Source organism: Trachurus trachurus, assembly GCF_905171665.1.
Source record: "Trachurus trachurus genome assembly, chromosome: 1".
In the NCBI taxonomy this organism is placed as follows: Eukaryota; Metazoa; Chordata; class Actinopteri; order Carangiformes; family Carangidae; genus Trachurus; species Trachurus trachurus.
In genome coordinates this window covers 25,784,571-25,806,222 of record NC_139891.1, presented here as the reverse complement: position 1 = coordinate 25,806,222, position 21,652 = coordinate 25,784,571, and the positions used below count along the sequence as shown (strand labels likewise).

General features: G+C 41.0%; 1 protein-coding gene across 1 annotated transcript in view; it reads right to left on the bottom strand.

Moving 5' to 3' along the window:
* The window catches only part of sorbs2a (sorbin and SH3 domain containing 2a), a 44,360-nt gene extending 26,379 nt beyond the window's left edge, over nucleotides 1-17,981 (bottom strand). The window contains exons 1-4 of the mRNA XM_083994129.1: nucleotides 17,802-17,981; nucleotides 11,861-12,045; nucleotides 1,651-1,706; nucleotides 293-382 (exon numbers count right to left, since the gene is read on the bottom strand). Of these exons, the coding sequence (XP_083850255.1) occupies nucleotides 293-382; nucleotides 1,651-1,660 (100 nt within the window). The 5' untranslated portion in view covers nucleotides 1,661-1,706; nucleotides 11,861-12,045; nucleotides 17,802-17,981. The remainder of the gene's footprint in view (nucleotides 1-292; nucleotides 383-1,650; nucleotides 1,707-11,860; nucleotides 12,046-17,801) is intronic.
* Between the last annotated feature and the right edge of the window lie 3,671 nt (nucleotides 17,982-21,652).

The window sequence follows — 21,652 nt, the reverse complement described above, 5'->3', positions numbered from 1 at the left end:
CTCGACAAAAAGGAAATAAAAGAATTAAACAATGAACTGATTAGAAAAGAAAATAGCATCTTGCAGTCCAAACATTGCATAAGCATACTGAGAGAGCCACAGAATATTTGAAAGTATTTCAAATATGCCCAAAGCCATATCAGGTTGATGATTCTGGAAAACAACAAGCCACTTTTTTTTAAAGACTTACCTTGTGCACTTCAGCCTAGTCACTTCTTTAAGTGGTCTGGTTTTTTTATACTTAGTTCACTCTTCTGGTGTTAATTGGTTGTGTGTTTGTGAGTGTTAGTACCTGTGGCTAGATTTGGTGAGCTCTGGACCCTCTTCACGGGAGAGAGTATGAGTGACAAGGCCACGCTTTTGGTAGCGTATCCTCCGCTATCTGAGGAATCACAGCCGGGCAGGGTTGGATCATAGAGGTAGAAGAAGCAGCAGCAGCAGCAGCACATGCACATGCATATAACACAAACACACAGCTCAACAAACACAAATGCATCTGGCCAGAGACACAACTCAAACAAGTGACAGCAAAGCACATGCATTCAAAGAGCCTGTGTTTTACAGACTGGGTGGCAGCTCATAGAAAATAAGAGAAGGATGATAAAGTTGAAGTTCAACTAAGATATTTCTGTCAGATTCTGTGTGATCAAGACGACAGGAGAGCATTTTAGAGTCCTAGATGCATTGGTTTAAAGGAATCATAAGATGTATATTGGCTTTAGCATGATTATTGACAACAATCAGCGTGTACATGTAGTGTGTCAGTTTGCCTAAAAAATCATAAAACATCTGTGCTGACACAATTTTGAAACACTTGAACCGACCAACTCAACTGTGCAACAAGCTGATGTCCCTCACACATACACATAATTACACCAATTATTTTTCATGGTAAAACGTGGTGAAAAGCTGCAAATACGTAGATAAGTTACTTACAATTCAAGCTTTTGGTTATTACTGCACAGGCTGTTTCAAATCTGTGGGTCAAGTGTGTTTTATTTTCTCCCTCAAATTAATTTGGTGTTTGGAATTCTTAGTCATGAGGTATTTTCAACATCAACAACATACGGAGCTATTTTTGTGTTGTATTCTATATTAAACACAGGCAAACAACCAGTAGGGATGAAGCTGCCACTGGCAGTGCTGGTGAGTGGAGTGTGTGCAGAAGGCTTGAAGACAGATAGCTTCTTATTGATTGTCCGGCTGAAATACACTACAGCTCGGGACGACAGCCAGGTTCAAGACAGAGCTTTGGAAAAGTATTGAAGGTGGGATACGTCACTGTGGTTAAAAGCGACAACCTTACGATACTCAATGATGCTTTTAGTCACAATAACTGAGGCCCAAAATGGACCGGCACCAAAATGGTGAAACAGGGTCAGGGTTAGAGTTACAGACTCATGCCTGTGGCAGAGGGAAAGTAGCACACATAGCAGCTTTTAAAATAGCGAGGTGGCCTGAAATGCCTGAACATATTGACTCTTTATTTTGATGTATTAAATGTAGACAATAGTTTTCTGGTCAGTGGATAAACAAATACTGACAGCCGATATATTCCACTTTGCCAAAGAGACGGTAAAAATGGACCTGGTCTGGATGGATGAACCTCACCCCACAGCAATGTCAGATATGGTTTGTGTGTGCACATACCTGTATTCATATTGAAGAGCACTTCTTACTGATCCACTGCAGGGAAACACACTTTCCTACAAAACAAAAAAATTACAAACACCTTTCAGACAAAAAATAAAATGTATTTTTCACAATAATGGTTTTGGAGAACAGAACAAAACATATAGTCTCTCCTAATAGTTTACATTTACAAAATGATCTTCCTGAAGCCACTACAATAAATAACCGAGTTATTGAATTTACATGAAATTATGTCAAGTTTAAATTTGTTGCATTAAAATTAAATCACAAACGGAGAGTTTCCTGCTGCCCAAGAGCCAAGGTCTCTCTGTGCAGGGAGAGTCAGGAGAGATTAATGGTCTTTAGGAGCAGGAGTGCTGTATGCTGACATACTGCAAGTGACTGCAAGTCAGCTCAGCTTTCACACATTTCATTTTTCCCCCCCATGTTGAGAAAATCAACAGGCCGAGGTGCAGACATCCTAGGAGGATGAAATGTGACAAACATCTGATAAATGGACTGAATCATTAACTGTGCTTCTGAAGAGACTCGGACAAAGTAAAGTGGCATGAGCCTGGCTGAAGACTTCTGAATCGGCAGGTCTATGATTTGTTCAGTCAGTGTCAAGTGTGACGGGTCGACAACTGAAACGGCAATTCATTTTCATTACGTGGCTTAAATAGCATAGCACCCTGCTGTTTTTTTTTTCTATCTTTTTTTGCCAAATGTGTGCACACATGTTATATCAAAGACTGCCTCCTACCTAGACAAACTTAGCCCTAACTTGAACCAGTTGTAAAGACTAATAAAGAAAGATGACCAGCAGATATTTATGAAAAAAAGAATCAGAAAGATTATGAAACTGCTCTAACAAATGACACAGATACAGACTGACATGTAAAATGTTTGTCCCGAACAGATATATACTTCGGCTGGCTGTGATGAAAAGGATACAAGCTTCAAGAACAGAGATCTCCTCATCAGAGCTGTTAGGGGCCTGTACAGTCTGTCACTTACACACTTTCCCTTTTACTTATGACTTACTATGCAGCAAAAAAAACAAAAAACAATTTATATTAACGCATACTGCTTGTCATGCTCAAAAAACATGTTTACGTCAAAGCCAAAACCAAAACCAAAACCCATGAAGCCCAAATGTGGGAACATAATTTCTTCCCGCTGAGTGAGAGCCTTAATGACCTTTGCAAATTCTTTACGGCACATATTTGAAACATAAATAACATAAATGGCACTGATAAATGACACAAAATGCCATGTTTACTTAAGTGTACCCATATGTGATACTTGTCTCCTGCTATATGGAGACCTTTTTCTGAGAACTAGGGTAGGGTGTGTGATTTATACGATAGCGGCACACACCAAAAGCCCAAGGCAAAGCACAGACTGTTGCATCCTGGTGTGAATGCGTGCACATGTGTGTCATCGTGGGACTTAGAGTGTGTGACAGATACTACAAGTGACAGCCTACAGTGGCTACAGCAGGGATCATACATGTCTGGTATGTAAATAACTATGACATACACATGCTGCTACAATATGAGTGGTGAAGGCTCCAGAAGTATTTGATATAAAACATCTTACTTACTGGGGAGATTTCAGTATTTTCTAGACACAAAATAATAGATTATTGTATATTGTCTTAACCCAAACAGTGAAAATATGACTATTTGGCCACAATTTTATGACTTTAATCCAAGAGAATAACAACCTGACAAGTATTAATACTGAATAACAGGTTGTTTAATTTTCAGAGAAGACTAAAATAAAACACTCTCACACAAGCACAGGAGAATAAAATACAAATAAACTGTCTTGTAACTGATTATGTTTGAAAGAGGTATTACATTAGATATAAAGTCTATGTTAATACATTTTGTGTTTTGATATCACTAATAAATTAGGATCCTCACTGGATACAGAAGTTGTGTTATAATGTGAGTTAATTCCTATTGGGAATTTCTGCATTTCTACAGCTTCTGATCTTGACAATCAAATATCTGTTGAGAGGCTATGATGATAACTTATAACTGCACTTTGACAAGTACAAGTCCTGATAATTGTGGTTATCTTTTACACAGGCTTATTTTGGAGATGGTATGCAGCCATATTGTAACATGAATGTGTAAACTGCCTTGGCAGTTGGCTATAGTGATGAGTGGCGCTAGATGGATGGCGTAACATTAACCCCGGAGAATTCCTGTAAAATTAGCCTATACATGATTGTACCTGCTGTTATGATTGGACAACAGCATCAATCGAATCTTAACTACAGAGATGTGTCGCATGAGTATGTACTTCCACATCAGAGTTATATACATAGTTTAACATTTATTTGACCATGCTGCCAGTTTAACAAGCTCGATTCAGATTGAAAGCCCCGGCCACTGCGGTTATGACTAAGCCTTTATGGTATGTGCTATACCAGGTGAGCCACTGGGCAGCCAGAGAAGACGTCTCTATGGGGTAGTTAAAAAAAATATTTCTTGTCAGTGATGTTTTACTTTTATTTAAACATATCACAAGAGCATCATTTCACAGTTTAGAGCTACAGTGCATTAACCAAGACTTCTGATTAAAGCTTGAAGCCTTAAAGGATCTTAATATAATGTATTTAATCACCTTCTCAATAATGTCCTTTCTAATTGCTGCTCAATTGTAAATTACTTGCAAAGGTATTTATTAGCCATTACATACACTGCCACAGAAGTAATGTGAGCAATACAAATGTTACAGAAAAGAGTTTCTCCCTTTTCTCTCAGACAAAATACACTGTATACAACCCTCATACATTGATTATTATCATTTTTATTAGTAATAAATCCTGGATGTACATCTATTTTGTTGCCAACATCTAAGTGGTTCAATACAGAGGCTGTTCTGGTGAGGAGGAAGTCGAGCCATGTATCATGGGATACTTTCAGTCCCTCAAGAGTCAAGACCCAGTCCTTACCCTCATACAGTATGCCCTCGTAAATCTATCTGTGAGAAACACACACACACATGCATTGGGGTAAATCATGGGTCTGGCGTCGCGGGCTGTCGGCGTCCAAATGATGGTCAGATTATAAACAGGATCATGTTTCTTGGGGACAGATCAGCGGCGACACAGCAGCTGTGGCCATGGTGTAATGTTATGGCTGGACCCGGGAAGAAAACGCACCAGGCTCTACACCTCTCAAGAACTCTGACTATCATTCCACATAAGACCGTTTCAAGCTTTCAGATACTGAATCAGATCATTAGCAGCGTGTGCATTACAGCATGCAGATCACTGTTTAATCTGGAGAGGCACCAAATGTTTCCATTAATATTCAGTGAGAGCTTCCCCAGAACGAAAAGGCTTAATGTAATACTTACAAGGGAAGAGGTGGGAATGAATGTTGTCAGATCAAACACTTGCTATCTTATAATTTCTAATCTAATGAATGAACTTAAATGTCAATTCCCAGAAATGAATTTTGAATTAACTCGACAAATGAATTGATAATAAACAAAAAGACCTTGTTTTCTCCGATGTTGTTTTCAATCCTTGTCCTAGTTTCTCTGGCCAGAGCAGTTTCTTTCGAATCATTTTATATCCTTACTTTACCGTGGTTTATCCGCCGACTGTAATTTAGGCATTGGTAGGCCACTCTGGAGACTGGTGTGTATAATTACTGAGCGTAATAGCTGTGGGACTGCAAATACACAAGTCGGAGCTATAAGCCGCAGAAAGCCGTGAGGTCCAACACCACGAGCCCATCACATCTCATTAGTCTGTTGAGTGACCAACTGGGACCCATTTGGTTTGTATCGGTGGACTAATGGGGTTTGCACCGCGAACATTTAGAAACATAAGACACTGTTGAAGCAGTTATGAAAAGTGCATGTTCCTGTGCTTCTTGCTGATTTGAGCTCATCACGGCATGACCGGTTTCCTCTCCTCAACAACATGTGACTGTTTATCTGTTGACAACATTTTTAACTTAGAAGAAAATCAATGAATCACAGCGAAAAAATGTGGGAATTCTCATGCGTCATTTCAGTTTGCTATTTAAATTACCTAATAAAATTCAAGTGGAGACTTTGATGATGAAGTTGGGTTTAATCAACACCTCTAGAGACTGAGATTAAAGCATATTTGAGAGTGGGAAGATTCCACTATCTTTGCCCTTATTAAAAAAATATTTCATTTAGCTGAGACAACAAAAAACAAACAACGTAACAGAACGGCTAAAGAATAACAGGGACAGTATGATTATCAAAAGAAAGGAAACAAACAAAAGGAAGGGAAGAAAAACACAAACATGTCCTCAAAGAGCAGGGTTGGCATTACTCACTGGCTGTCTGCCGTGGCATAGACAAAACAAGGGTCTGAAAATAAATGTGTCACCGTGTTTCCAAGACCAAAAAAGTATAGCAATGAAAACATGAAAAAAATAAATAAAACAACTGTCCAAATAAGTATTTATGACTTTCACATAACCTTTTCAAATGATGTACAGGACTGTGGATTATAGTTTATGATGTTTTTAAGCTCATCAAACCTGTGTCGTACCCTGCAGGATGGCATCGACCAATGGAAATGCTCTGAACTACTTTGTCTAAGCTTCTTTTACTAACGTTACTCCCTTTTTACTCAGGTATTCCCCTTGTTATTTTGACAGACATGTCGTCCATGTGTCTAATTTCTATGTGGAACAACGTAACAAACTGCTCATTTGTATTTTGGTAGTCGTTGACTTTGGCAGGAGGGTTTAACAAGAACACAACTCAACTATTGCATTATTTTTTATTCCTTTATTTAAGCCTAGTAGTTTATTTGCCCCCTCATCAAATTGACCCAAAAATTCCTCAAGGTCTGCCAAATATTATTCTCCCAAAACACAGTGAACAAAGACTCTTCTCAAATCTAATTTATGAAGCTATTTCTCCTCCCCTTGCAAATCTTCCTCTGCACATAGCTTGTCTCATTTATGAGACAAGGGAGAGATACCAGGAGCATGCATATTGTACAAGACACTTATGACATAGTGCACCTGTATCTGCCATGAGACTCCAGCAACCATGTATACTAAATAAATAAATAAATACACCTGGACAAAATGCATCATCCCATGAATGAATACAACCGAACAGATCAATTATTACGTAAGTAATTTCATAAAATGCAAAATAACTCACACAATCACATTTATACTGAACGTCATGAAAAACAAAGAGTTTTTTTAAGGTCATCATTTTAATTATAGCTAGTTTAATTTCTAAATGCAGCAAAGTAAAGACAGCAGGAGAGAGTGAACAGTCATTGGAGATAAGCCGACTACGGCCTCAAGGGTCCCGACCCTGGAGTGGTCACTCAGACTGAGACATACCCACAGGATGTCAACAGATTAAGCTCCTTAGCAAATCTATTTAAAGACCACACCAAAAAGTCATTGGATAGATTCTATTCAGCTGCTCCTATAAAAGACAAGATTGTCAGCTGTTACAAGCTTAAAAAAGGTTAAAAAAAAACACTCTGGCAAAAATATTACAGGACACTCAATGCAATATATGTATCATCCTCAGTGCAGTCAAGTCAACATTAGATACAAGCTTGGAAGCAGGAATTTGATGCGGATAAAAGTGAAGCACAAAGCAGAGCAATCTCTAAAAATCTTAGTGTAGAGAACAAATCCCGTTTCAACGAGGCAACAAAATGTCCCTGGAGATCCAACATAAATCTCAGTCGAGACATAGCGAGCCTTAAAACCAGCTGACAGCGAGAGTGACCCCTCCAAAAAAGGCAGAATTTAGAATTGCTTCAATCCTTAATTACTGAATAGGAGCCAAGTTATTTTAGTGGTGCATTTTTGTGGTAGAAATGTGGGGCATGCTGGGGTTGTGATGAGAAAAAAAAAGAAAAAGAAAAGGCTTGGGAATCAAAATAAGAGTCTAGCTGTAAGCCATTGCCCATTGTGCTTTAAGTGGATACGGTATTTTACAGCTTCAAGTATTTCTAGTGTTTCAAGTATTCATGTTAGACACCAGCCAAACAAGTAAACATTTCAACAGCAGATAGCTCAGCGCTACAGTATAACACAGGAGGAGGACCGTGGGTTTGGCCGTCTATAGCTCTGGAGTGAACTTTGGTAAATTACAACTATGTCCCAAGAGTTTTCATTAGATTTCTGAATCACAGTAAGTCACTGAAGCACTGACAGTCTTGACTCTTAACTTAAAGTCGCTTCAAGCAGAGGAAACTTGATAAGTGTCAGTACACCCCGTGGGTCCCTCAGCAGTGGAGCATTACATCAGCTGCTGCAAAGACAACTTGTCACTTGTCTCCCATTTCCAAACTTTCTTTTTGAACAAGTTAATGAATTGATATTGGCCTGACAGTTAGCCAGTGTCTACTGGGGGGCAGTGATGCAGTAAGAGTGAGCCAATGCATCTTGATCATAGATTAATAAATAATGAGGCTATTTTGATTTTTTTTTATCAAGGCTGCAGTAGCTCCACATAGACTGAGAGTTGGTGCGTTGTGTACTAATTAGGGACATGTCCGACCATATAATCGTCTTTATTTGTTTAATTGTGTTGCTAAACAAGCGAAATCTGCAACCAAGCTCTTTTCTGTGTTAAGTAGTGGCATCACATTTAATGTGGTCTCATTACTCAGCAAAAATGAAAAAGAAATTTCATTCCAATTCGCAAAGAGGTGTGTTTAAGGGCTATTGTGTATCGTTACCACTTGGGTAACTTGCCATAAAGCTGAACACATTGTAAAACAACAACTTAGCCTTCTTACATTCAGTGTACTGTCATAACTACACTGATTTTTAAGCAGCTTTGTTGGATGCATTTACATTTATATAAAACAATGACCCTGAGCAATAAGAGCATGTTAAATATTCAGCTAAATTTAAAAACAAACACAGCACGCATCAGGATTTTAACACATCCAGAGAGACTGAAAGACGCAGGTCTTTTCTATCAGCTCCATGTAAGTGTTCTACCACCACATTACTGCCACTAGTTGAACAACAGCCATTTCCAATAAAGTCTCTCTTATCAGCCTTGTTTGTTCAACCTTGCCACTCATTAGCAGACCCCCCTCTGGCTGTATGAATGGATAGGGGAGGTCAATACACTGACCCTGCGTGCCCACTCACTGTCCGTACTGCAAACAACAGAGGCCCGTGTGTTCTGCAGATTGCATCACAACCCCACTAACGAGCAGAGCCATTGGCCTGAGAGCACTAATGCAATTATGCAACACAAGCCCCGCTACCGAGTCGGGGCTATGAGGGAGGAAGAATGAACTGGATGTGACAATTCGTGGGTTTGTTATCTGACCATTTCTATACCAAGGAGCAGAGGATGCATTTACTGTATTGTGGTCTGAGGAGAGGAAGAGAGGGAGAGAAAAATTTTGAAAAAGAAGGAGCACAGACAAGAATTAAATAAAAATGCAAATGAAATGATGAACACAGAAAGAAAAATAGATTACAGAGAGAGGGAGAGATTATGAAAGAGGAATATGATCGATGAATGCTAAAATAATGACATAGGAAGCCATTATCAGTGTGTTGTGTTATGTAATCTGTCTGTTTTAAGCCGTCTGGGGACACACAGCATCACCAGTAAACAGCACCTCCGTTGCTGCCACTGTTTCATCTCTCCTTCTCCTATGTGGCACCAATGTGTTGTTAGAGACCCTAATGCGGGGGGCGGGGGGGGCTTTTGGGAGAATGCAGAAATTAGGACATAAGGTTTTTCAGATCCTGGGATAGTAAACACTGCCCGACTGTATAAAGAATGAGGGAGGATGGTGGAGCAGTAACAGTGGAAAGAAACAAATATAGACTCTGCTCTTTCAGCTAAATTCTTTATAAACACGATACAAGACAAAAAGGAGGCCGTGTACACACAGTAGTTTCCCAACATCAAACTCATGCTCTGTAAGATTTGAAATCTTGGGAGAGAAAATTACTTGGCCATATCTCATTTTTACACTTTATTTAGGAAAAGAAGAAAAGATTTTGGATGTTTGCACATTTGTAGCAAGACATACACTAGAGTGGAGTGGCTATCCGCCGTGACTAAGATTACATTCCCCATACATAGTCTGGATTCCCCAGGTACCAGTGTTAAGTGTCGAGCATGAAGATAAGAGGGACTTGATTAGCAGGGGTGCTATATTTACTGCCATTAGACAAACCTTTTACCCTCTAAGGTGGTCCTGAGCCTTGGGGAAATCTATCTGTGTTCTCCAGATGCCACGGAGGAAATACAGTAATTTCAACATTTTTGAGTTCCCACACAACATAAGGTTAGAGGTAAATGGTAAACGTCACAGAGCTAAAAGGATATGTCATTATTAGTTTCACAGAAGGAACATGAGATTCAGATATGGCAGCTTTTTAGATTTGATTGGACCCCAATGTCCTATTAAGTTCAATGCACAATTGCATCTATTTACATTTTATCCATATAATTAAATAACAAAACACTGCTGATGTAAATTAAGAAGAACAACATTGTGACAAGTGATAATAAACCAACACATTGTTGAATATTGTTATATATAAATAAATCTATCTTCAAAAGATACTGTGCAGGTCAGAGCGAGACCGATGCTTGTTTACTGGGAGTATTACACATGAGACTGAAATTCAAGAGCCTAAAGGCAGCCTTTGAATGTCTTTGTCCTTTTGTACATCAGCTTTTGGACAAATGCCCCCGTATCGGGAAGGAATGAGGAAGAGGAGGGTCACGGCAGAGTGACAGTCACAAAGGAATTAATGCTTTCACACTGTTGAAAAGTGCTGTTAGGTTCCCTGATTTTCTCAGCACACACCCATCAAAACACTTTCATTTTCATTTGACATGCAAATTAAAAAAAAATAAAATAACATATTTTGGTCTCTGTCCAGCATAAAACTACTTCCTAGACCTACATTACAGGTGATACAAGTTGAACTGAGCAATCAGACCATCTCTGTCCCAAATGATAAAGCTTGTGACTGAATACTAAGTTTTACAAGAGGCCTAGAGAGTTCTGCGAACAGATATAGTTTTAGTGGGATTAGATTTAATGTTTGCATCTATTAATAATGCCACATTAACCATGAAAAAAATGGGGTGTAAACCGTGACCTTTACAGGGAACTTGGTATGTCAGGTGCGAGGGAAAGGGGAACCAAACGAACTGAGCTACGAACCAAGGCTGGGAACCACCCCTTACTGTGTACCCAAGGGGTCAAGGTGACATTCCTCAACACCTCTGAGACCGGTCCTAATGGAGGGATTGGTACATGGCTTTTGTTGAGTGGGAAAGAGGAGACCACGAAAAAAAGGGTGTAACGGGAGACGGAAGTATGTAAAAGAGAGAGAGGGAGAAAAATGAGATTCTGGGGCAAAATTATGGGAAGATAAGGAGGTGAAGAAAAAAGGGGGACAGGAGGAGTTGTAAGGACTGAATTGGAGCTTTTAATTTATTGAGATTAAAAAAAAAAAAACATAGGATAAAGTTCAGCTGGTGAATTTTGATGGTATGTGTGCTGTGTGTATAATTTTAATGTTAAATGTTCCCCTTTAATTAATGAGACTCAGACATTCTTTTCACTGAGGCCACAATAAATCTGCAGGGTGTTGATGCATAAAAACCTTTAAATCCTCAAAACAGTAATCTAAAGCTATTTGCTGATGCTATTTCTGAGGTGACCGTGGTCGAAACCACTGTTTTTATTTGACACCGTTTACGCTGTCCACCATCACAAAAGACTGAAATTCCACTCTGGGTGTATAATTGTGGGTGCTGGCAGAACAGATAAATACAATTCCCTTTTCAGTGTTTGGGCTGTAAAAACTATTCAGGCCTCTTCTAATTTGCTTTCTCTTTAAAGCATCGATGTGTTCACAGCAAGTAAATATAGATGCGTCACAAATCAGTAAACAGCAATGTGAGATCTCTGTGTGTGTGACATTAGCGCAACACTTCAAAATAAATCACATATAAATATATTGAACTACACTGAATATTGTCTTGTGGAATAACAAATTTGTGGTAAGGATATATGGGCTCTTGTAAAAAACAGGAATGTAATAAATTAATGTTCTCCTAAGCTTGGGCATGAAAATACAGTGTTTACTATTCTCCTGTGACATTTAATCCTAAAAGCCAGTCCTCTCAACCAGTGCAGGTGCAACAGTCCATCAAGCATAAAAATTGTAACTCTTACCGTCATAAAATCAAAAGCCTGGAGACTTGCTAAGAAGAGTCAGGTGTAGGTGAGCTCTGTGCACCTTTTCTTCCTTCCTCTCTCTCTCTCCCTCTCTCTCCCTTCTTCTGTTCCTCTGCTCTCTGGTCAGGGTAAGTCTCTCCTCCCGGTCAAGCCTTATTCCCAGATCTTCCCCCGTCTAATGCCTGGGAAGCACAGAGACAACAGAATGAGGAGAAAGTTAGAGAGCCGAAGAGAGGGAGTGACAGGGAAAGAGAGTTCCCTGTTTGGGTGAAGCAGTGATCAGATACGGCTATTTTCAGACGCAGGCATGCTCATCTATGAGACTGGAAAGTTACCCCCCAGTGTGGACGGGTGGGGGCTAAGTGACAGGGCTGACTATCTCTATTTTACCACACTCACAAGTTTGCATGCATGCATACCATGTAGTATGCACACTCATGCACGCAAAGACAGGCTATTTCTACACGCACATTCCCGTACTTACAAGCCAGTCATACACATATGGTGGTGCTATGCCACAGTTACACCAGGTAATGTACACCTTCGATGAGTTATGTATTGTTAAATGGGATGTTACAGAGCCTCCACATGTCCATCTTTCCTCCCGGGCTTTAATGTCATGCAGTAGCCAATGTCATCAGTGTGGGACTATGTAAAGTGGGCTACTCCACGCGGAAACTGACAGGAGTGTCAAATTCCTCTCACATGAGATTTTCTTTCACTTTCTGTTGCTGACACTTTGATTGCCTGTCAAGAAGTGTTGCGTAGTGATGCACACACTCACACACACATGCACACACACAGGGAGAGGCATAAATGGCGCCCCTTCCCCCTTTTTAAAAAATCACAAACAAACCGTGTGCACGTAGATGTGCTGTAAATATATACAGCCTAATTATACGTCCACTCACCTGTGTCATTAATAATCTTACTGCTGTGTAATTCATATGGGAATGTATATTTGGAAATGACCACACACATACACACACACAGGTCTGAATATACACAGGAGAGAGGTCAGCCAGAAGCACCTCTAGACCCCAGACTCCCTGCTATTCCCAGAATGATGATGTAACTACTGCTATTAGCATCTCATATTTAGAGACTGGATACCTAAAACCAACCAGGCAGCTACTGTGCAATATGCTATTTGAACCACTTCCACCTCCCCCCTTTCAAACCCGCACTTGACAATAAACAAAACAGGCACAAAAATCTGCAACTAACAAATTACCGCGAGGTACAGCGCAGGAAGCCTTCAGCAGCCACTACAAAAGGAAATTCATTAACTCATGGCTCTGCAGCTGCAGTAGTGGCATGTGAATGCTGATAAGGTGGCTTACTTGCCCCAACAGAAACAGATAGCCAAAACAATTCAAAGTACGACGATTACAAGCACGGACGTTGCCTAATTTGTGTTTTATTCTATTAAACAATGAGGCGACATCTACTGAAGTCACTGCCTTTCTTTTAGTAGCAGTCAGTAGTATTGTCATAGATCTTCTTTACATGGATGTAAAAACATGTCAACTACAGTGTGGTGCTTTAAATGTAAATATAAAACAGTAAACTTTTGGACAGTGTCAGCCAAGTGTCAACCTGTTGTCAACCATTAAATCAAGCATTGATGGACTTTAGTGGAGTTGCCCTGGATCAACACTATCTGTGCAGGCTTTCATCATGCTCATGATGAAGTGGTAATGCAAAAATCCCATCTACAAAGGCACATATGGCTCCAATGATGATAAGTAGCACTCCTCCGACAACTATGCATTCCCCCACCCCCCTCCCACCCCCAACCACCACCACCAAACACGCCAGCTTCAGGCCTTGGTGTTTCCAGAGTGCACTACAGTGATCAGTGTGTCAGCAGACATGATCAAACAGCAACTGGCCCCCAGAAACTTTCTGGTCACGTGCCAAGGATCAGTGAAGTATGGTGAAAATCTGACGAGTGACAGGTGCTACTGATGTAACCTTGGAGGCCAAAATCAGGGAAGTATCAGGGGACCAATAAAGTAATGGAGGGCTGAGGCATATGAATTTAGTTGCTTCAGACATTAAACCTTTAACCCCTTTGAGACTTTACATAAGATGTGACCAACAAGTGCTCCATCACCATCTGAACAAACACTGACCCAAACTTTCTGACATTTGATGGATGTAGGCTAAGTTTTAAACTTCAGATCATATCCCTCATGTATCTAAACCGTGACGACGAGCCTCTCCTACCAAAGTTGTGCATGTGAAGGACTGATTTATATTAAACAATTAAAACCCTGACACAACATCAGCTTGGGAATGATCTCATTAAACTACCCGAGCAAACTATTTTTACAGCAAGTGACACACACTCACACTCAAACGCACTGACACTTTGACCTATGAGCTACTCTGGACGACAGTGGCCGCGTCGACATGGTCTCACCCGTACAGTTTCAACACCTAATTCATTATCAGCTTCGGCAAGGTCCTGCCATTTCTAGTTAAGTAAGTGGCGGGATATAAAAAGCAGAGGAGCTGCTCATGTACACGTTAGTAAGTGTCACTTACTGGAAAACACTTAAACCTGGGAACAGATCAAAAAAGGGAAAAATGCATCCAAAATTACATTGCTCAAGAGGCAGAGTGCCAAAGTATGGCTGCTCTGTGCGGAGATTTACTTGCTAGGATCTCAAATTTATATATGATTCATGCGGTGAACAGTTTTTTGTTTGTTTGTTTCAATGTTTTTTTTAAACAGAAGCAACATATAAAACCTGCTAAACATAATCTCATTCTTCGCATGCCAAACAGAAACATCTTACTCTTTGCAGAGGACGTACAGTAAATTATAATGCTTAGTTTGCTAAATATTTTACATCAGTTTTAAAATATCCGTTTTTGAGTTGTAATGGACACCTAACAGGATGTAACATAGTATTTTGCTTGACTTTTTTCATGTGCAATGATGAACTAAATAACATTGTAACAAAAAAAACTGTTGTGGTGCAAAAATAAGGTTTAAATGAACTGTAATGATGATTTGTGTTTAACCGATATCCATGATCTGCCAGTACAAGGAGCCAGCAAACATCATCTCAAGTACATTTCCAACCTAAACATGTTCTAAAGGCAGCCGTCTAGTCTTCTTTCTACAAGCTGAGCAGGATGAGACGACTTAATTCCTCTGTGTAGTGTTGCTAATCTGTTTAAAGTATATCCCGATCCTCAACGACTTAAAGACTGTTTATAAATTCTGCCTTTTTTTAGTGCTCTGATAAACTAGTGCTTCTTATTTTAGCCAATGGAGTTGATCGATCAAAACTGACTGGACTGAATTTGTCTTTAGATGCCAGGATAAATGGGGAAAATTCAATCTGTGCTACATAAACTTTACTGAATTGATTATTTAGAGATTTAAGATAGCCAACCATTAAAACCTCTAGTAGCTACTGTATTGATAAAAAAGTCATTGGTGATTCTTTAAAGGTCCAAGGCATTCATCTCTTTGTAGAAAACAATTACAATGAAAGGCACTGAAGCTTTTCTGCCTCTGCTGCCAATGTAACATTTATTTCATCACACTTGATGAAAACAAATGCATCTGTATGCCCCTGTGTTGTGTTGTGTTTTTGCTAGTACATTACTACGGTGATCAGCTTTTCACAATTATTTCATTCCTTTACAGATACACAGAGCATCACTGTGACATCCTAGGCTTAGGATCTGGTTCAGTAACCAAGACTCATTGATCATCCCGACAGTTTCCCACTGCCAAAAATAAATGAATTACCTCAAAAAGGGGAACTGGTTCAGCATTTTAGGTTTAAAAGAAAAAAGTTGAGCAGTTTAGGTAACATTCACAAACAGCATGGTAAGCTCTAGGATTGGGTCATTGAGAAAGCTCCGGGTGCAAGCATGTCCTGCAGGCGGCCCCTATTATCAGCTAGACTAAGAATTAGGCAAGCTTTTCACACACCACTTGAGCCATGACATCAGCCTCTGAAGAAGAGGAGAGAGAGAGAGGGGGAGATAAAGGAGCAAGAAGGCAGCGGAGGGACAATGAGGAAAGAGGAGGCACAAAAAAACAAGGAAATAAAGGACAAAGGAAAATTAAAAGGAATGTGTGTGTGTGTGAAAGAGATAAAAGACTGCGAGGGAGGAAGAAAGTCAACTATGAGAGTAACCCCCCGTTACACTCTGTACTTTCAGAGCAAAATGTATCACATTCTCCTTTTCCCTGATGGCCTGCCTTGATCCTCTTTCCTCTTCTCACTCTCCCTCCTTCGGCCTGTCTCACTGAAACATGCATGTGCACACACACATACACAAGCTGTCTCTCTCCGTAACTCTAAACTGGCAGGTGCAACCGAGTTAACGCTAACAGAGACATACTTTCTGGCTCATCGGTCATCAATCAAGTCAAAATGCTATGATCGCCCATTAAGTGTGTATATTTAAGCCCCTATGAGAGGCTGTTTATTGGTGCAGCAGCCCCTCGTGAGATAGATAGCAGCCAACTGTTGCTTGTCATTTTGCTGCCTGCTGTGTCGCTTCCTCTCCCTCCCCTGAGTGACAAGCATGCAATAAAATACTACATCAATATCACAGAGCAGGAAAGCCTACAGCACACACACACACACACACACACACTCACAGGTCAGGTAGGCCACAGTGGGAGTGGTATGAGGTTCCCGGAGTGATAGTATTACACTTTGTGCATCCTAGACACCTCCCCACTCTCCCTATTCAGTGAGCATTCAAATACATCGTACAGATACCAACCGTTGCTGCTGGCCTTTTGTTTGTTTTTTTTCTTTTCCTCATTACATCATCCTTTCCTATCAGCTAGCAGGTGGCACCAAAGAAACATATACGCTCTTCCTTACTGTATTACTGTACTATGATATGCAGCTGGAGAAGACACCAGGGGGTTACATAAAATGCTACTGCAGTACCACTGAACTCCCAGCACTCACTTGGATTTTCATACAAGCCCAGGATGATGAGACAATGGCTTGATTTTTAGACCTTTGGTGGCAGGTGAACGCAACAAGCATCGGCAGGAATGAGGAAAACCTGCACCTCAATATTGACTTTACACTCAGCCTGACCACTGGTCTTCACAAATACACCATTGTATTGTGGGATTACTTGTGTTAGTAACAATAAAGTAGCTCCACAAGGCAGTAAGCAAAACTCAAAGAGACACTGGGGGTTAAAAAAAAGGCTGCTCTATAGACCAGACATACAGTAGCTTACTGTACTGTGAATGCATTTCTGGCACTAATGGGAGCTAACAATAGAGATTATCCCAAGCATTTTGAGATCTAGGTTAAACATGGATATCTCAATTCACGTCCATTAATATGATGATGCAGGCTGTTATACTGTACACATTTCTCACACGCTGACGGTCTACACACAACTAACGCTGATCATTAAACATTAAACAGAAAATGCCCGTGGTTTCAGTGTTTAACATCATCACATCAGCCCCAGCCCTGACTGACCGCATCCCTCTTTAATGCACAAGAAGCAGCAGCAGCAGCAGCAGCAGCCACCATCCACTGGTATGCACTTTAGAGGAAACACACACAGGCGACCTTATACCGCATCCCGCCGGATGAGCTGATTCATTTGCTGTGGTTTGCTGAGCGATTACAACTACTGTAGCCTACTGTACTGTACACGATGGGGGTCATTGTTGCTTGTAACGCTCTTAAAACACACACACACACACACACAGTCACACTTAAAATAGCCTGTTTACCTCCTCACAACACGAAAGTGAGCTGAGCTGAGAGAGCTGAGCAGCGGGTCAGGTCCGCTGCAGCAGCTGCTAAAAGCGGTGCGAGAGGGAAACACACACAGATAGATACAGAGACAGACAGAGCTTCTTTTAGCAACCCCCTTAACAACAACAACATTGCTGTGCCTAAGTTACAGTACCTACCTTCTTAAAACCACTGCTGCTTAATTCCGCAACACAAGGATAACCAGCCTCTTCCATCCATGTGAAAAAGGAGGAACAGAGGTCCAAGAGCGAAAAAGTAACACACATACAACCACATGCACTGCACACAAAACGTCTTGGGAAGCTAGCGCCGCCGTGTCCCTGTGATGAAACCGTACACCTGCTTCTCGACGCGCATGGATGTTGCCGCCGCTGTCGGTCGGTCAGTCAGTCAGTCGGCAACTCCCTCCCTCCCTCCCTCCCTCCCTCTCTATCTCCCTTGGGGGTCAGTCAGTCAGTGAAGCGAGCCCCCACCTCCTGCTGTGTCTCCTCCTTACCTCACAACGTAAACCTCCAGGGGAAGAGAAGGAGAAGGAGAAGGAGAGAAGAAGTAGTGACGAAGCGGCGGCGGCACAATTAGTTACCGCATGCCTTTTTTTTTTTTTTTTGTATCCCCCTCCCTCTTGACGACAAGCGCCTCTCGTCTCGTCGCACCGCAACCAACGCACCGCTCCGCTGGCTCTTGGAAAAAAAAAAAAAAACACTCGCGTCTATCCAGAAATGGGCTGAACCTGCTTCCCGTTTCCGTTTTTTTTCTTATTATTGTTGAATGATGCCGTAGCTTCGTGCGCAAAATGGCCTCTGTTATTTTCATTCAGCAACAGTCCACCGCGAGCTTCTCATTGGGTCGTCGTGTAGCCATGGCAACGCCCGCGGTTCAATCAGTGGTGCTCACAGAGGACACACACACACACACACACACAGTTGTTGGGCTACTACCATACAACAGCAGCTCACCGCTACCAGGAAAGTGCCACTTTAATCTCTTATCTGCAGGAGAACCACGCTACAGCCTGAGCTCACCCTGGGTCAGTTCACACATTATATTAGAAAAACATAATAATGAATTGATCCAGCTGTGTGTTTTGATGTAGGTAGCCTATGTCTCCAGAAGATACACGTGATAAGTGTCACACACATGAAGTTGAAAAGTAGTTGTGAGACACATTTCGGCTATTTTAGATTTGTTTGTTTGTGTCTACATACAGTAGGCTACGTATAACATCATTGTAGGCTACTTATCATTTCCTGGATAGAAAATGGCCAGACAACTAGTATTTACAGAGTCCCACCACCAAGAGTGGGCACGCATGGCAACACAAACTCAATTATGTCCAAATTTATAACTCTCCTCTTGGCCACATTAACTCCCAGGGCAAAACAAATTAGATATAAAAATAAATAAATTGGTGGCCCCCCATTGACCTCCACTTTACACTGCAGTTTCATCATTTCCCCCAGGGGTTTGTTACTTGCCAGAAATTCAGTTTAGGCTATATGATAGTTGCATCCTTGGGTTTTTTAATGTAGCAAATATTTGAAGTTATTCACGTTTTTGCACTATTATGTAGGCTACTGAATATTTAATCTGTTATCAAAAGAAGTAACTGCCAGTTGCACTGATCGATTTCTGGTTTACACCTCTCTGAAGGATTACTATCTTGTCCTTTAAAGGGAAAAAAAGAGCCAGTTGATATCACACCACATTATAACAAATGTGACCAGATCAGAGCCAAGATGAAGGATGGAGGGGCCTGTCACATTTTATATTCTCTTTCAGGGGTCCAAATTTCTAACAATTTGTGAGTAAGTAAATGATGAAGACCCAGAGGACAAGAGGCTTCTGGGACCCCTGGGGTTTCATGGGCAGCTTGGCGGCTGACCCGGATTGCCGGATGGTAATCCAGCCTTGTTTCCTTGGCAGTACATCAGGTTGTCATCAAACTGTTTCAAGGGGAACGCGGCGCTATTAATAAATGACAAGTAGCTTGACATCCTTGAAGAAATACAGGACGGTTAAAGGAAGGGCTAACTTGTGTTTTAGGGATAGAGTTACAAATACTTGTGAAGAATTTGACGATTTGAAAATACCTGTATTAATAGGCTACAGCAAAACAAAATACACATTTCCTTTATAGGATACACATAGCCTAATACCAAGGGAGTACAAAAATAACACTGAATAGAGATGTTGTCATTGACATTATCATAGATCTATAATCTATTATAGATTTTGTGAGAGCATGGACAACATGATATAGGCTATACCTTTTATTTGTTCCCAGATGTGAAGTTTGTAGAGGATTTTACAAATACTAGTAGCCGACAAGCATTTTGGGTAAATGAGTTTCTCCGGTTAGTTTCTAATCATTAATTATTGTGCTGCAGCGCATGGCAAATGTTTCGGTGTTAATATTGCAGGGCTGAACTCTGATAGGTGTGCATTTATATCAGACCTGGCATGGTGCCGGTCTTAACACATGGCATTTCAAATTAAAGCCGACATTTTTGCTGTGAGGTCTGCTGCCCTTGCTGGATAAACACAAGACGATGAATTATGGTTTTATGTCTCTGAGTGTTGCCCTGAAACAAAACTGTATTTGTTTTAACTCTGTCTTCATTATGCAGAGCTGCTGAAGTGTGTCTTGATTTTTGATGGCTTAACTGTGGAATTCTCCCCCTGTGTGTGTGTGTGTCTCCATCACACACACACACAACCACCTACACCCACCAACCCACCCACACACACACACTAACTAAACTGTTCAATTATTTACAGACTGGATGGCAGTCCTTTATAGTCAATGCTAGGTATCTCGTAACCTGAAAACATGGCCTTTTTAGCACCTATTGCTTTTGTTTTAGAGAAATAAAATTAGCAGCCTCTTTTGCAACAAGCAGCTAAATCAACAGGTTCAGAACAAAAACTACTGTATCTACTTGCACAGTGCATCAATACAAACATGAAGCCTCAGTGCAGCATCAGACACATGGATCCGCAGGCCTGGGGTGAAAATGTGAACCCTAAAAGCCCTACTGCCCATGAATTCTTTAAAGGAGTCATCACCCGGAAATCGCATTTTTCCTTGTTAAAACATGTATACTGGTGTTGGACCTCAGTGGAAACTTGCCTGAAAACCTGGGGTTTGAAAGTGGCTGAGTTGTTTTTGTTTGGGCTCTTTGTTTAAACCAGAGTAGCTCATGAGGCTGCACACCACAACATTACGAGATTTTGATTCTGCGCCTACGGTGACGTCACCGTGGCGCCTGCTTTCATAAACACACCTCTCTTCCACCACCCCGACTTCTGCCGCGCCGCCATTACGGGTTGTTTTATTTCCCACTGTAGCGCTGTTATTTCGTCACTTTATTAAGTTTTAATAATTTTTCATGCGAGAAAGTAAGGGTTTAGATCCCCAATGTGCGGTTAGTTTATCCAAATGACGGCTGTTTAGAAGTTTTCTCCGCGTTGGGAGGTGCAGCCAGCTGCAACCAGCACCAGAGGAGCGGAGGAGGAGTGACTCCTCAACCCGCCTGCAGCGCTCGTTTACCTGGCCGAACGACATCGTCATGCCGCCGAAAGAAACTATCGTTAATTTATTAAGTTTTAATATTTGTTAATGCGAGAAAGTAAGGGTTTAGATCCCCAATGTGCGGTTAGTTTATCCAAATGACGGCTTAGAAGTTTGCTTCGCGTTGGGAGAAGTGAAGCTCCAGCGAGGCAGAGGAGCGGAGAGTGACTCGTCAGCTGCCCGCCTGCAGCTGCTCGTTAACCGGTCAAACTACGTTGTCATGCCCGCGGAGGAAACGGTCGTTAATTAACTTACCCGCAGGTTTGTAGAGGTTTGTTTGAATGAAAAGTGAAGCTTCACAGAGCAGCAGCAGCTTTGTACCGGGGCTCTGTAGCCTACGTACAGAAATCACCACATTTGCATCAATAAATAGCCTACATGTTTTACAATGAACCGATACAATTTTGTTTTATTTTATGAAGTTATAACATGGTTACG